General features: G+C 44.3%; 1 protein-coding gene across 4 annotated transcripts in view; it reads left to right on the forward strand.

Moving 5' to 3' along the window:
* Positions 1–16417, forward strand: part of ZAP70 (zeta chain of T cell receptor associated protein kinase 70) — a 199628-nt gene that overhangs the window by 63595 nt on the left and 119616 nt on the right. For all 4 annotated transcript variants that reach the window (XR_011363954.1, XM_069977926.1, XM_069977927.1 and 1 more), the window contains 2 exons: positions 4871–5031; positions 7098–7236. Coding sequence is in view for 3 of the 4 variants with exons in the window: in XM_069977926.1 (XP_069834027.1) it covers positions 4871–5031; positions 7098–7236 (300 nt within the window). In the remaining variant the exon portion in view is untranslated. The remainder of the gene's footprint in view (positions 1–4870; positions 5032–7097; positions 7237–16417) is intronic.

Here is a 16417-nt window from a genome sequence, read left to right on the forward strand (position 1 = left end):
TATACCCCTTTAAGGCAATGAATTTCTGATAGCTAAATAAAATATCATAACAGTGTTAATTTCTGCAAGACATACATACAGTACAGACCCAAAGTTTGGACACACCTTCTCATTCAAAGAGTTTTCTGTATTTTCATGACTATGAAAATTGTAGATTCACACTGAAGGCATCAAAACTATGAATTAACACATGTGGAATTATATACTTAACAATTAAGTATAAAATAACTGAAAATATGTCTTATATTCTAGGTTCTACGCTTTTGGCATTCTCTTGATGAGCTTCATGAGGTAGTCACCGGAACTAGGTTTTCAATAGTCTTGAAGCAGTTCCCAGAGATGGTTAGCACTTGTTGGCCCTTTTACCTTCACTCTGCGGTCCAGCTCACCCTAAACCATCTCTTAGCACCCCACCATTCCCCTTCTTGGTCAAATAGCCCTTACACAGCCTGGAGGTGTGTTTGGGGTCATTGTCCTGTTGAAAAATAAATGATGGTCCAACTAAACGCAAACTGGATGGAATAGCATGCTGCCGCAAGATGCTGTGGTAGCCATGCTGGTTCAGTATGCCTTCAATATTGAATAAATCCCCAACAGTGTCACCAGAATAGCACCCCCACACCATCATACCTCCTACTCCATGCTTCACAGTGGGAACCAGGCATGTAGAGTCCATCTGTTCACCTTTTCTGCTTCGCACAAAGACACAGTGGTTGGAACCAAAGATCTCAGATTTGGACTCATCAGACCAAAGCGCAGATTTCCACTGGTCTAATGTCTATTCCTTGTTTTCTTTAGCCCAAACAAGTCTCTCCTGCTTGTTGCCTGTCCTTAGCAGTGGTTTCCTAGCAGCTATTTTACCATGAAGGCTGCTGCACAAAGTCTCCTCTTACCAGTTGTTGTAGAGATATGTCTGCTGCAATGTGTGCCATTGACCTGGTCTCTAATCTGAGCTGCTGGCAACCTGTGATATCTGAGGCTGGTGACTCGGATGAACTTCTCCTCCGCAGCAGAGGTGACTCTTGGTCTTCCTTTCCTGGGGCGCTCCTTATGTGAGCCAGTTTCTTTGTATCGTTTGATGGTTTTTGCAACTTTTTCAGACTGACTCACCATAATTTCTTAAAGTATTGATGGCCACTTCTTTTTCTTTACTTAGCTGCTTTTTTCTTGCCATAATACAAATTGAGGCTAGGTTCACACGATGTAACTGTGCGGCTGTATTTTTTATGCGGCTGTAAATGTGCGGGTGAAACTCCGGCCGTGGGAAAAAATAGAGATGCGGCTCAAAACATACGGTCATTTACTTGGAAATCTGGTTCAAATAAAAATAACAAATAAAATGTTAAGAAAGTGATGCAAACACCTCTGGATGCATCTGGGAAAGCAGGGAACACAGTGTACATGAATCGCTATTACCGGAGTTTGCGATCCTCTGCACTATAGCCGATGTCTCTCATGGTTAATCTATTGAATTAATAAAACACATTTTCTTTCTAATAAAGTCCCTTTTATTGTTCAATAATTAAATGTAAACGATTCCATCATTTTGCAATTAAATATACTGTTAAAATAAATATATATATATAAATAAATGTATATTTAATTGCACAATGATGGATTCGTTAGAATTAAATTATTAAACAAAGAAACTGTATTTATTTCAACGAAAATGTGTTTTATTAATTAAATATTAATTAGTACAGGAAGCTCCATAAGCCGTTAATTCATATTCCAGGCAATAGAGCTTTCTGTACTAATCATCACTTTACTTTAATTAAAACATCAAATGTTTCTTCTAATTATGTTATGACAATAGCATTATTAGAAGAAACATTTAGAATTATATGTGCGCTCAGCTGATTGGCTGTTCGGCTGAGCGCACATATAATGAGCCGGTCCGCAGTACAGTGACTTCATTGTGCTGCGGACCAGCGAAGAGGACACATCGGGACATCGGATGGTGAGTATAGAGCTCTCCCCACCCCCTCCCCTGCACTGCACCCCTCCCAGCAAGGAAGGGGGGTCACTTAACCCCTTCCTTGCTGGGATGGGTGCAGTCTGACATCAGTCTGGCCCCCAGGGGGTTAAGGGGGATGCAATACATCCTCCCTTAACCCCTTGGGGGTCAGACTGTAAGCAGCGATCTGTAAAGATGCTGCATACTGTAAGGTGCACAACACCGCTTACAATGATGGGTGTTGTGCTCCTGTTTGTGTGTTTTTTTGTGTGTTTCTCCCTTTTTGTTTTTCAGATATCGGTATCCTGGGGATTACGTCGGATTCCATGGACTACGTCGATGACCAGCGGTTGTTGTTTTAATTTTTTTAATAAAATGGTCAATGAGGGGTGTGGGGGTGTTTTTATTTGAATAAAAAAATTTTTAAACTTGTGTCTTGTCTTTATTTCTTTACTTTATAGACTTAGTAGTGGAAGTCGTCTAATAGACGGAATCCATTACTAAGTTGGGGCCTAGTGTTAGCCAGTATAAAATGGCTAACACTAACCCCCTATTATTACCCCAGTACCCAATGCCACCAGGGGTACTGGGAAGAGCCGGGTGCCAGTGGTCCCGGAGCGTCAATATTGGCGCTCCTGGACCGGGCGGCAGCAGGCTGGTAAGATTTAGGCTGGGGAGGGCCTAAACCAATGGCTCTTCCCACCCTGGTGTTACCAGGCTGCTGTCGTTTGGTTTTTAACCCGGCTGGTTATAAAAATAGGGGGGACCATATGCGTGTTTTTTAAATTATTTATTTATTTAAAAAAAAAAAACGCATAGGGTCCCCACTATTTTTATAACCAGCCGGGTTAAAAACCAAACGACAGCAGCCTGGTAACACCAGGGTGGGAAGAGCCATTGGTTTAGGCCCTCCCCAGCCTAAATCTTACCAGCCTGCTGCCGCCCGTTCCAGGAGCGCCAATTTTGACGCTCCGGGACCACTGGCACCCGGCTCTTCCCAGTACCCCTGGTGGCATTGGGTACTGGGGTAATAATAGGGGGTTAGTGTTAGCCATTTTATACCGGCTAACACTAGGCCCCAACTTAGTAATGGATTCCGTCTATTAGACAGCTTCCACTACTAAGTCTATAAAGTAAAGAAATAAAGACAAGACTCAAGTTTAAAAAATTTTTTATTCAAATAAAAACACCCCCACACCCCTCATTGACCATTTTATTAAAAAAATTAAAACAACAACCGCTGGTCATCGACGTAGTCCATGGAATCCGACGTAATCCCTAGGATACCGATATCTGAAAAACAAAAAGGGAGAAACACACAAAAAACACACAAACAGGAGCACAACACCCATCATTGTGAGCGGTGTTGTGCACCTTACAGTATGCAGCATCTTTACAGATCGCTGCTTACAGTCTGACCCCCAAGGGGTTAAGGGAGGATGTATTGCATCCCCCTTAACCCCCTGGGGGCCAGACTGATGTCAGACTGCACCCATCCCAGCAAGGAAGGGGTTAAGTGACCCCCCTTCCTTGCTGGGAGGGGTGCAGTGCAGGGGAGGGGAGGGGGTGGGGAGAGCTCTATACTCACCATCCGATGTCCCGATGTGTCCTCTTCGCTGGTCCGCAGCACAATGAAGTCACTGTACTGCGGACCGGCTCATTATATGTGCGCTCAGCCGAACAGCCAATCAGCTGAGCGCACATATAATTCTAAATGTTTCTTCTAATAATGCTATTGTCATAACATAATTAGAAGAAACATTTGATGTTTTAATTAAAGTAAAGTGATGATTAGTACAGAATGCTCTATTGCCGGGAATATGAATTAATGGCTTATGGAGCTTCCTGTACTAATTAATATTTAATTAATAAAACACATTTTCGTGGAAATAAATTCAGTTTCTTTGTTCAATAATTTAATTCTAACGAATCCATCATTAAATATACTGTCAAAAAATAAATATATAGATATACATTTATTTATATATCTATTTATTTTAACAGTATATTTAATTGCAAAATGATGGATTCGTTAGAAATAAATTATTGAACAACAAAAGTGTCTTGATTACAAAGAAAATGTGTTTTAGTAATTTAATATATTAACTATTAGAGGCTTCGGCATTCGGCATCATTGCCGGCTATTTTTGAAGTACTCCGTACGGACCGCCTGTCAATCCTCGGCCGCATGTCCAGCCGCAAACACAATGGTCTTGTTCATTTTTTACGGGTCCGTTTACGATAGGGCCGTAGATTCAGACATAGTGTGCACTGTGCAGCCGCATATCCTATACTTCCAAGCATACACACGAACCACCAAAAATACCGCCGCACAATTACAGCCGCACAGTTACAACGTCTGAACCGAGCCCCCAACAGTCTATTCAGTCGGACTATCAGCTGTGTATCCACCTGACTTCTGCACAACACAACTGATGGTCCCAAATCCATTTATAAGGCAAGAAATCCCACTTATTACACCTGACAGGGCATATCTGTGAAGTGACAACCATTTCCAGTGACTACTTCTTGAAGCTCATCAAGAGAATGCCAAGAGTGTGCAAAGCAGCAATCAAAGCAAAAGGTGGCTACTTTGAAGAACCTACAATATAAGACATTTTCAGTTGTTTCACATTTTTTTGTTAAGTAGTTCTGATGCCATCAGTGTGAATCTACAATTTTTATAGCAATTTTTATATGAAAATGCAGAAAACTCTTTGAATGAGAAGGCGTGTCCAAACTTTTGGTCTGTACTATATATATATATATATATATATATATATATATATATATATGTACATATATATATACGTATTCTGGACATTGTGGTATAATTTGAAAACACCACAAAATCAACCATTTGAGCTTCTTGGTTTTTTTTTTTTTTTTTTTTTTTACACATCATCTCTGCAGGGAGATGCTTTGGAACAAGCAATCATAAGCCAAGCTCCACAGGTAGAGAAACTCATTGCTACAACAGCTCATGAGAAGATGACATGGTACCATGGGAACATAAGCCGAGAAGAAGCGGAACGAAAATTATACTCAGGAGCGCAGCCAGATGGCAAGTTTCTGTAAGTATATTGCTTCATAATCTAATGGGCAATGACATAAAGTTGGCCATGGTACAAACCGTTATACATCATAATAACCACTCTAAAGGACAGAAATAAAATTGTGTTGTAACTGTGTATTTGCAAGAGCAATGGGTGTCTTTACCAAGTACCTCATATGGTGCCATAAACTATTATTTGGGAATATGACAGGAACCATACACATTTGCAGTGTCCCCTATAATACAAGGAGAGTGATTCCCCTCCCCCAGAAGTGGTTCTGTTTTGGAAACTACACTCCTCAAAGGGGTGTATTTGGCACCTGGACCCCACAGGTGTTTGTAAAATGTTTTAGCATTGGTCCATAATATTAAAAATTTTCATTTTTTTTTCCGTTCCAGTAAAAATAAATTTTTGGCTCAAAATTTCCCATTTACACAAGGAACACAGGGGCATAAGCCCCTCAAATACAATTTCTACTGAGCATGACAGTACCCCACCTGTAGTCAAAAACTGCTGAACAGGGTTTAGAACAGTAGGGGTGTCATTTTGCACAGAGCACAGATTTAGCTTGAACTACATTTGGCCACCATGCACATATGCTGTCCCCCCCCCCACCGTGGTAGTAGTGAAAACTCCCATAAGTGATCCCATTTTGGAAACTATGTGCATCTGAGAATTCATCTAGGGGTCAATAAAAATATATAAAACAGACAAAGTGGATTTAAAAAAAAAAAAGGTATATGGGTCTGCATCTGAAAACATACATATATCTTAGCATTCACATAACAAACACCAGAAATAAAAGTGATTGTAGTAATTGATTGATTTATTTATTTAAAAAAAAAAGTGTAACTGTCATTTCACTGTCATTTAGTAAAAGCGAATTTAAGAAACTCTGTCATAGGTTTTAGTGGAAAAAAAAAGCTTCCTTCTGTACTTATTTTATCCTTTAAAAGATAGACGTCTACACCAGAAGATCAATGCTCAAATTTGAACGATTTAAAGATTTATTGCATGATAATCCCCCCCCTCCTCCCATTCGAGGCACAAAGTGAAGATATTTTTTTTTGTGTCCATTATAACCTATGGAAGGGCTGAGGGGGATGAGTGAGCAGAGAGAGGAGAGAACCAACCTGTGCAGTTTCCAGTATTGAGCCAGCACAGCACAACATCTTGCAGTCTTACCTGACCAAATTCCCAGACCAGCACATAGCAGTCTGACCTGTTAATCCTGCACTCTCTGTGCCCAGACAGTCTTCAAACTGCAGTGCTTGTTCTCTCCTCTTCCTGCCTACTCATCCCCCTTGGTCCTTTCCCCTCCATGGGTTATAATGGACACAGAAATCCTGTCTTCACTTTGCTTCTCTGTATCGTAGACAACTTGATAATGTACAGATAAGAAATGTGTGTGTGTGGGGGGGGGGGGTGAGGCTGGAGAATAGTCTTTTCAATACAGAAGGAAACTCTTTTGCCTAATAAAAGCTATTACAGTTTCTTATAATCACTTGTACTATTGATTTCTGCAAACTTGCTTGAAATGACAGTTGCACTTTAAGGAAAAGCCATCAACAGCCGTCAGTTTCCAGATCACACAAGCAGTGCATATTTATAATCAGCGCTGCTGTGTGATCCAGCACTGTGAGCTCCCGACCGCCGATGTGTCATCAAGCCCTCACCCCTGCCTCCTCCGGTGGTCAATCATTCTGGAGGAGGCGTGGTGGCGGCCTGTAATTGCAGCAGTGGCAGAACAAGAACTTATAGTTCTAGATCACACAGCAGCACAGAAGGTAAGTATGTACTGTATGTGGGATCTGGAAACTAACAGTATGGATAGATACATATCTGTGCTGTCAGTTTCCATGGCCACAGGAACAATACAAGGATCATTTGTGCGATCTGGCCACTCAATAATTTGTGACTGCACTGCAAACTAGCGCTGATCTCAGTGATTGGCACTCGTTTGTGTCCTTGTACAGCGCCATGTCAGGCTGTGTTAATGAACCCTTACACTTTTAACTTTATTACTAATTTAATTATTACTCATTTATTTTTGCCAATGACCACAATTTTTTTGATTATTAAAGGATAAGAGAAAGGAAAGAGCCTGGAACCTTTGCCTTGTCAATAGTTTATGGAAAGACAGTTTATCATTATAGGATTGATCTTGACAAATCTGGGAAATATTCAATACCTGAAGGCACAAAGTTTGATACATTGTGGCAGGTAAGTGCAATCGTATTGTTACATCCTGCATATCCTCACATTTGACCTACAACTCCATACCTGGTACAGACCTCATAGATTCCCTTTAAACGGGGAAAAACATGGCTGCTTTCTTCCAGAAACAGCACTGCTCTCTTCCTCAGTTTGTGTGTGGTACTGCAGCTCAGTTCCATTGAAGTGAATGGAGCCAAATTGTTATACCCAGGGCCGGATTAAGGTTGGTGGAGGCCCTGGGCAACAATTTTGTTGGAAGCCCCCCCATTTTCTTCCCCCACAAATAAACCATACAGCAATCTATACAAGTGGTTGCTTACTGAAGGGGACTTAGCACCTACCCCTCCTCACTGCAGACTGTATGGCTCAGCATCCTCCTCTGTTCTGCATATGATGGTCCCTAGAGGCTGCAGTCCAGAGGAAGATGCCAGGCCCTAGAGACAGGATGGGGAGGGGTGAGCATCGCGGTGTTTCCACTTAATTCAATGCGAAAACACAGCACGTTAGCACTTTCTGTGCTCTCTTTCCCACTGTGTTAGCCACCACAGCAGCATATGCAGATGTGAATCGCAGGCAGAACCTGGACTTACAAGTCTAGGTCCCATCTTCAGTTCCCAACCATATAAACTACCTGAAGCAGTAAAAAGCACCCAGAAAGTACTTAAAGGCTGTGTATAATCTATAGTGGATATGCTACATGTGAATATACCCTAAGGATCATGGCATATATAGCTGCACACAGGCTACATGTCATATGCTGCACACAGACTATATACCATACACTGCACACAGGCTGTATACCATACACTGCACACAGGCTATATACCATACACTGCACACAGGCTATATACCATACACTGCACACAGGCTATATACCATACACTGCACACAGGCTATATACCATACACTGCACACAGGCTATATATTATAGGCTGCACACAGGCTTTATACCATACACTGCACACAGGCAATATATTATAGGCTGCACACAGGCTATATACCATACACTGCACACAGGCTATGTATCATACACTGCACACAGACTATATACCATACACTGCACACAGGCTATATATCATAGGCTGCACACAGGCTATATATATCATACACTGCACACAGGCTACATGTCATATGTTGCACACAGGCTATATATATATATATATATATATATATATATATATACTAGAAAATGTACCCGGCGCTGCCCGGGTATAAAGTATCAGTGTGTTAATTCGATTTGTTCTAAGGTGCCCAGGAGGCCAAGCTAAAGGTATTGTTTCATCTGAGTTAATCAGTGGAATTAGTGTATACCTGTAGTGCATAGTTGGAGGGGTTCTGTATACCCACAATGTATAGTTTTTAGGGGTCTCGCATATCTGTAGTGCATAGTTGGGGGGGCTGTATACCTATAGTGTATAGTTGAGGGAGGTCCTGTATACCTGCAGTGTACAGTTGGTGAAGGTCCTGTATACCTGTACTGTATAGTTTGGGGGTCCTGTATACCTGTAGTATATAGTTGGTGCTGTATACCTGTAATGTATAGTTGGTGGAGGTCTTGTATACCTGTAGTTTATAGTTTGAGGATCCTGGATACCTGTAGTGTATAATTGGTGGAGGTCTTGTATACCTGTAGTATATAGTTCGGGGGTCCTGTATACCTGTAGTAAATAGTTTGAGGGTCCTGTATAACTATAGTATAGAGTTGGTGGAGGTCCTGTATACCTGTAGTGTATAGTTTGGGGTCCTATATACCTGTAGTATATAGCTGGTGGAGTTCCTGTATACCTGTAGTATATTTGGGGTCCTGTATACTTGTAGTATAGAGTTGGTGAAGGTGCTGTATACCTGTATTATAGAGTTGGTGTAGGTCCTGTATACCTGTAGTGTATGGTTTTGAGGTCCTGTATACCTGTAGTGTATAGTTTGGGGTCCTATATACCTGTAGTATATAGTTGGTAGAGTTCCTGTATACCTGTAGTGTATAGTTTTGGGGTCCTGTATACCTGTAGTGTATAGTTTGGGGTCCTGTATACCTGTAGTATATAGTTGGTGGAGGTCCTGTATACCTGAAGTATATAGTTGGTGGAGGTCCTGTATACCTGTAGTATATAGTTTTGGGGTCCTGTATACCTGTAGTGTAAAGTTTGGGGTCCTGTATACCTGTAGAATATAGTTTTGTGGAGGTCCCGTGCACTTGTAGTGTATAGTTTTGGGGTCCTGTATACCTGTAGTGTCCTGTATACCTGCAGGGTTGTATTTACCCGTATGGCAGTGTTATTCAGTCACAGTGTGTCGGTATTGGTCATGTCTGGTATGGGGGTGTTATCCAGTCACAGTATGGCGGTATTGGTCAGGTCTGGTGTGGCGGTGTTATCCAGTCACGGTATGGTGGTATTGGTCAGGTCTGGTATAGCGGTGTTATCCAGTCACAGTATGGCAGTATTGGTCAGGTCTGATATGATGGTGTTATCCAGTCACAGTATGGTGGTATTGGTCAGGACTGGTGTAGCGGTGTTATCCAGTCACAGTATGGCGGTATTGGTCAGGTCTGGTATGACAGTGTTATCCAGCACAGTATGGCGGTATTGGTCAGGTCTGGTATGGCAGTGTTATCCAGTCACAGTATGGCGGTATTGGTCAGGTCTGGTATGACAGTGTTATCCAGCACAGTATAGCGGTATTGGTCAGGTCTGGTGTGGCAGTGTTATCCAGTCACAGTATGGCGGTATTGGTCAGGTCTGGTATGACAGTGTTATCCAGCACAGTATAGCGGTATTGGTCAGGTCTGGTGTGGCGGTGTTACCCAGTCACAGTATGGCGGTATTGGTCAGGTCTGGTATGGAGGTGTTATCCAGTCACAGTATGGCGGTATTGGTCAGGTCTGGTATGGAGGTGTTATCCAGTCACAGTATGGCGGTATTGGTCAGGTCTGGTATGGAGGTGTTATCCAGCCACAGTATGGCGGTATTGGTCAGGTCTGGCAGTGTTATCCAGTCACAGTATGGCGGTATTGGTCAGGTCTGGTATGACAGTGTTATCCAGCACAGTATGGCAGTATTGGTCAGGTCTGGTGTAGCAGTGTTACCCAGTCACAGTTTGGTATACCTGGTGTGCCCTGTATATACATGTACTGTATAGATGGAGTAGGGGGTCCTGTATACATGTACTGTATAGATGGAGTAGGGGGTCCTGTATACATGTACTGTACAGATGGAGTAGGAGGTCCTGTATATACATGTACTGTATAGATGGAGTAGGGGGCCCTGTATATACATGTACTGTATAGATGGAGTAGGGGGTCCTGTATACATGTACTGTATAGATGGAGTAGGGGGTCCTGTATATACATGTACTATATAGATGGAGTAGGGGGTCCTGTATACATGTACTGTATAGATGGAGTAGGGGGTCCTGTATATACATGTACTATATAGATGGAGTAGGGGGTCCTGTATACATGTACTGTATAGATGGAGTAGGGGATCTACCAGTTATTACTGTGAATGTTGTGAGGCAGCTTCCCTAGCAACCATTGCTCCTTGTGAAAATGAAAGCAGTAATCCTATTGGTTGCTAAGGCTCCAACTGCCGTGTCTGCTGCAGCTAATTATATCACCTGTGTTTGCAGTGAGGAGATTTTCCCATTCATCTCTATGGGGCGCCTCTCTTTCCCCTCCCCCTCCCCTCCTGTACATCTGGTGGGGACGGGACCTTCACAATAACCTTCCCGGGCACCCAATGTATCTGTGTGCCAAATTTGGGGTCAAACGGTTCAGGCGTTTGGAAGTCTATAGAGGACAGACAGAAGGACAGACAGACAGACTTTGATTTTTATGATATATATATATATATATATATATATATATATATATATATATATATATATATATATATATATTGTAGGGATCTTCCCGGGGGATGGTGTGTTTGGACACAGTTCATAGCAGACTTGGACTTGTAAAATAACAGCTTGGCGTTTATTTGCAGCATAAACAGTCCATAACAGAAATATAGCAACACTGTGTTTTAAGAACAAAACAAAAAGGTCTTGCCCGTCTGGGCGCTAACTAAACAAAGCAGGTTACCTCTCTGACACTTCAGTTGGCAGTATTGCGGGGTGTGAACAGGCCCCAGCAGCGGCTGTCTTCCTAGCTCTCACCAAACAGCATGCAGGCTGTTTCCTCCTGGCTGAGAGCTAGGACCTGTACACTGAGCCCACCTTTTGCCTTCTCAGGCTGATTGGGATCAGAGCTCACCTGATCCCAAAACCCACACTGGATCGAGGGGGAGGGAATGGCAAGTCCCACTACCAAAACCTACCTGCCATTCCATGTAAGTCCAGGCCCGGCAATAATAAATAATAGCTCAGCAGCATAACACTGCTGAGCACAGATGCCTCCTGGACTCACCATCTCACACTATGTATCAACCTGGGTGAGATGTACATCCCCTCGAGCACTTTACCAGTGACATGTCCACATATCCCCCCCCTCTTCTTCAGACCGGAGGGCTGAGCGTATTGTCCCCACAGGCAGTGTACCCTAGATAGGGCGTCAGCATTTGCCTGTAATTTCCCCGGCCTGTGTTCCACAGTGAAATTAAAGTTTTGGAGGGAAAGAAACCACCTAGTCACCCTTGCATTTTTCTCCTTGTTTAATTTCATCCATGTTAGGGGGGCATGGTCTGTCACTAACTTAAACCTCCTGCCTAGTAAGTAATACTTCAGGGATTCTAGGGCCCACTTCACTGCCAGACATTCTCGCTCAACTATGGCGTAGTTTTTCTCGGCCGGGGATAGCTTCTTGCTTAAGTACATCACCGGGTGCTCCTCGCCATTCACGACCTGTGAGAGGACGGCACCTAACCCTGTGTTAGAGGCATCTGTCTGTACTAGAAACTCTCGCCTAAAGTCAGGGGTAACTAGCACAGGCTGTTGGCACAAGGCAGACTTAAGGCTTTGAAAAGCCTTCTCAGCCTCTGGAGTCCATGTCACCATTGCGGACTTCGCACCCTTTGTCAGGTCAGTTAGTGGGGCTGCAACTGAAGCAAAATTCGGCACAAACCTTCGGTAATAGCCCGTAATACCCAGGAAAGCTCTGACCTGTTTCTTTGTGAGGGGTTGAGGCCAATTCTGTATTGCCTCAATTTTATTTAGTTGTGGTTTCACTAACCCCCTCCCAATAATGTAGCCCAAGTATTTGGCCTCCTCTAAGGCTAGTGCACACTTCTCTGCATTGATGGTTAACCCTGCATCACTTATGGCATCTAACACCGCCTGGACCTTACAGAGGTGACTTTCCCAATCCAGGCTAAAAATGACCACATCATCGAGGTAGGCAGCGGAGTAATCACGATGTGGTCGCAGAATCAAGTCCATCAACCTCTGAAAAGTGGCAGGGGCTCCATGTAACCCGAATGGCATCACTACGTATTGGAAGAGCCCATCAGGGGTGGAGAATGCAGTCTTCTCTCTAGCCTTAGGAGTGAGTGGGATCTGCCAGTAGCCCTTAGTGAGATCGAGGGTAGTTATGTACCTGGCATTACCCATCCTTTCTATCAACTCATCTACCCTGGGCATGGGGTAGGCATCGAACTTGGAGATCTCATTTAACTTTCTAAAGTCATTACAGAACCTCCAAGTTCCATTGGGCTTTGGGATTAACACAATCGGGCTGGACCACTCGCTCTGGGACACCTCAATGACTCCTAGGTCAAGCATACGTTTTACCTCGGATGATACCACCTCCCTCCGTGCTTCTGGTATCCTATAGGGCTTCAGGTTTACTCTGCTTCTAGGCTCAGTTTCAATATGATGACTAATGAGATGCGTACGCCCTGGTAGGTCAGAAAACTTGTCTTTATTTCTCTGCAGGAACTCCTTAGCTTCCTGCTTCTGGGATACTGATAGGGTGTCACCAATCCTGACTGGAGGGATTGGTGGTGACAGATGACCAACAGGCTTTGTCGCCACCAAGGATTCCCTGTCTTTCCAGGGCTTGATCAAGTTTATGTGATAAACTTGGAAAGGCTTCCTTCTACCTGGTTGGTGTACCTTGTAGTTGACCTCACTGATCTTCTCTACAATTTCATAGGGACCCTGCCATTTTGCTAAGAATTTGCTTTCTACCGTGGGAACAAGTATGAGTACCCGGTCACCTGGGCTAAATGTCCTGATTCTTGCAGAACGATTGTAAATTCTGCTTTGGTCCTCTTGCGCCCTCTGGAGGTGTTCCCTTACTAGGGGCATTACAGTGGCTATACGGTCCTGCATTTGTGCTACATGCTCTATAACACTCTTGTATGGGGTGGACTCACTTTCCCATGTCTCTTTCGCTATATCCAACAAACCCCTAGGGTGACGACCATAGACTAATTCGAAGGGAGAGAACCCTGTGGACGCTTGGGGTACTTCCCTAATAGAAAACATCAGGTAAGGTAGTAAGTGATCCCAATCACGACCATCCTTTTCCACCACTTTTTTTAACATATGTTTCAGGGTTTTATTAAACCTCTCCACTAACCCGTCTGTCTGTGGGTGATATACAGAGGTACGTAGGTGTGAGATTTTAAACAGTTTGCATAGCTCTTTCATTACCTTTGACACAAATGGGGTACCTTGGTCGGTCAAGATTTCCTTGGGGATCCCCACCCTGGAAAACATATAAAACAATTCCCGTGCAATTGTTTTAGAGGCAGTGTTTCTTAGGGGTACAGCCTCAGGATAGCGGGTCGCGTAGTCCAACACCACTAGAATGTACTGGTGTCCCCTAGCCGACTTTACAATGGGACCCACCAAGTCCATTGCGACCCGGTCAAAAGGTACCTCTATGATGGGGAGTGGGACCAAAGGACTGCGAAAATGCGACACTGGAGCGCTAAGCTGACATGTGGGGCACGACTCACAGTATTTTTTTATGTCAGCATAAATCGCAGGCCAATAAAACCTCTGGAGGACTCTCTCCTGTGTTTTATCTGTCCCCAAGTGGCCCCCAAGGACATGATTATGGGCCATGTCGAGTACCTGACGCCGGTACGACTTAGGCACCAGAAGCTGTTCCACCACCTCATCATTAATCTTAGTAACTCTATAGAAGAGATCATTAGTCATAGAAAAATGTGGAAATTTTTTCTCAGCTTCTGGTTCCTGAGGTACCCCATTCATAACAGTGACCTGCTCTCTCGCATTTTTGAGAGTGGGGTCCTGTAATTGTGCAGTACCAAAATTATCCCTAGACACCTCTAAGTCTGGAACATTTTGCGCAGTGGGAGGAGCCTCTTCCTCACCAGCCAGGACCTGCAAAGGAAAAGCATCATTTTCATCCTGTACATTTTTATCATTTACCGTGGGTAATGCAATAGACTTAGGGGTCTCCTCACTCCTTTCAGGGGATTGTTGTTTTCCCCATAGAGCCCAGAACAATGGAAAATCACGCCCCAATATCACATTATGCATAAGATTTTTAACCACACCCACTTCATATTGTACAGCGCCTAGTTCAGTCCCGACATTAGCCAGTACTATAGGGTAAACCTTTGTATCACCATGTATGCATACCACACTCATATGTCTTGCTGGCACAAAGTCCCCAGTCACCAGGCTGGCATGCACCAGGGTGACAAGGCTTCCTGAGTCCAGCAACGCCTTAACAGGAAAGTCATTTACAGTAATGTTGCAGACTTGTGGTTCAGTCTCTAGTCCAGTGACTGCAACAAAAGACGGTTCCGCAAATAGCGACTGACGCCGGCTAGCGTCACACTCCATGGGCTCAGTGGTAAGAGGGCAATGGGCAGACATATGTCCCGTCTCATGGCATCTCCAGCACTGGATAGGGCCTGGTCTCCTTGGCAGGGAGTCCTTTTTAGGGCCACTTAGCCACCGGGGACCACCACCAGTCTTTTGCCCCTGAGACGCCTCCTGAGCGCTCTTCCCTCTATCAGCACCCCTCCACACTCCCCCAATAGATGGAAGTCTCTTACCAGCTGACGGCACAGGTCTGGCACTCTGGGGAGGTGACGGTGCTGCAGGAACATCACGGAGGTAGTCCTCGGTCGCCTGGAACCTCTCCACAAGGCTAACAAGTTCGTCGGCACTCTTAGGGTCGCCTTGTCCCACCAAGCGTTGCAGATCAGCAGGAAGTGCGAGAGGTAGCGGGATCGATGCCCGCATCCTCCACCAATTGTAGGGATCTTCCCGGGGGATGGTGTGTTTGGACACAGTTCATAGCAGACTTGGACTTGTAAAATAACAGCTTGGCGTTTATTTGCAGCATAAACAGTCCATAACAGAAATATAGCAACACTGTGTTTTAAGAACAAAACAAAAAGGTCTTGCCCGTCTGGGCGCTAACTAAACAAAGCAGGTTACCTCTCTGACACTTCAGTCGGCAGTATTGCGGGGTGTGAACAGGCCCCAGCAGCGGCTGTCTTCCTAGCTCTCACCAAACAGCATGCAGGCTGTTTCCTCCTGGCTGAGAGCTAGGACCTGTACACTGAGCCCACCTTTTGCCTTCTCAGGCTGATTGGGATCAGAGCTCACCTGATCCCAAAACCCACACTGGATCGAGGGGGAGGGAATGGCAAGTCCCACTACCAAAACCTACCTGCCATTCCATGTAAGTCCAGGCCCGGCAATAATAAATAATAGCTCAGCAGCATAACACTGCTGAGCACAGATGCCTCCTGGACTCACCATCTCACACTATGTATCAACCTGGGTGAGATGTACATCCCCTCGAGCACTTTACCAGTGACATGTCCACAATATATATACACACAGTATATACCTCTGCTCTGATATATGCCCCCATAGTATATGCCCTCGGCGCTGATAAATGCCCCCATAGTATATGCCCCCTGCTCTGATATATGCCCCCATAGTATATGCCCTCGGCTCTGATAAATGCCCCCATAGTATATGCCCCCTGCTCTGATATATGCTCCTATAGTATATACCCCTGCTCTGATATATGCCCCTACAGTATATATCCCTGCTCTGATGTGCCAATACAAAACAAAATCTCATACTCACCTGATCTGGGCAGATGACAGGTCTTCTCTCTTCTGGCTCTTCTCTGTTCCTTCAGCCTGTCAGCCACTGTGACAGATGCTCCAGCATGCTCCATGATGTTACATCCCTGCTGGAGAGATCAGGTTTCCTTGCCAAGGTCCCACACTGTCCTCTCCTCAGT

Source organism: Dendropsophus ebraccatus, chromosome 7 (assembly GCF_027789765.1).
Source record: "Dendropsophus ebraccatus isolate aDenEbr1 chromosome 7, aDenEbr1.pat, whole genome shotgun sequence".
NCBI lineage: Eukaryota > Metazoa > Chordata > Amphibia > Anura > Hylidae > Dendropsophus > Dendropsophus ebraccatus.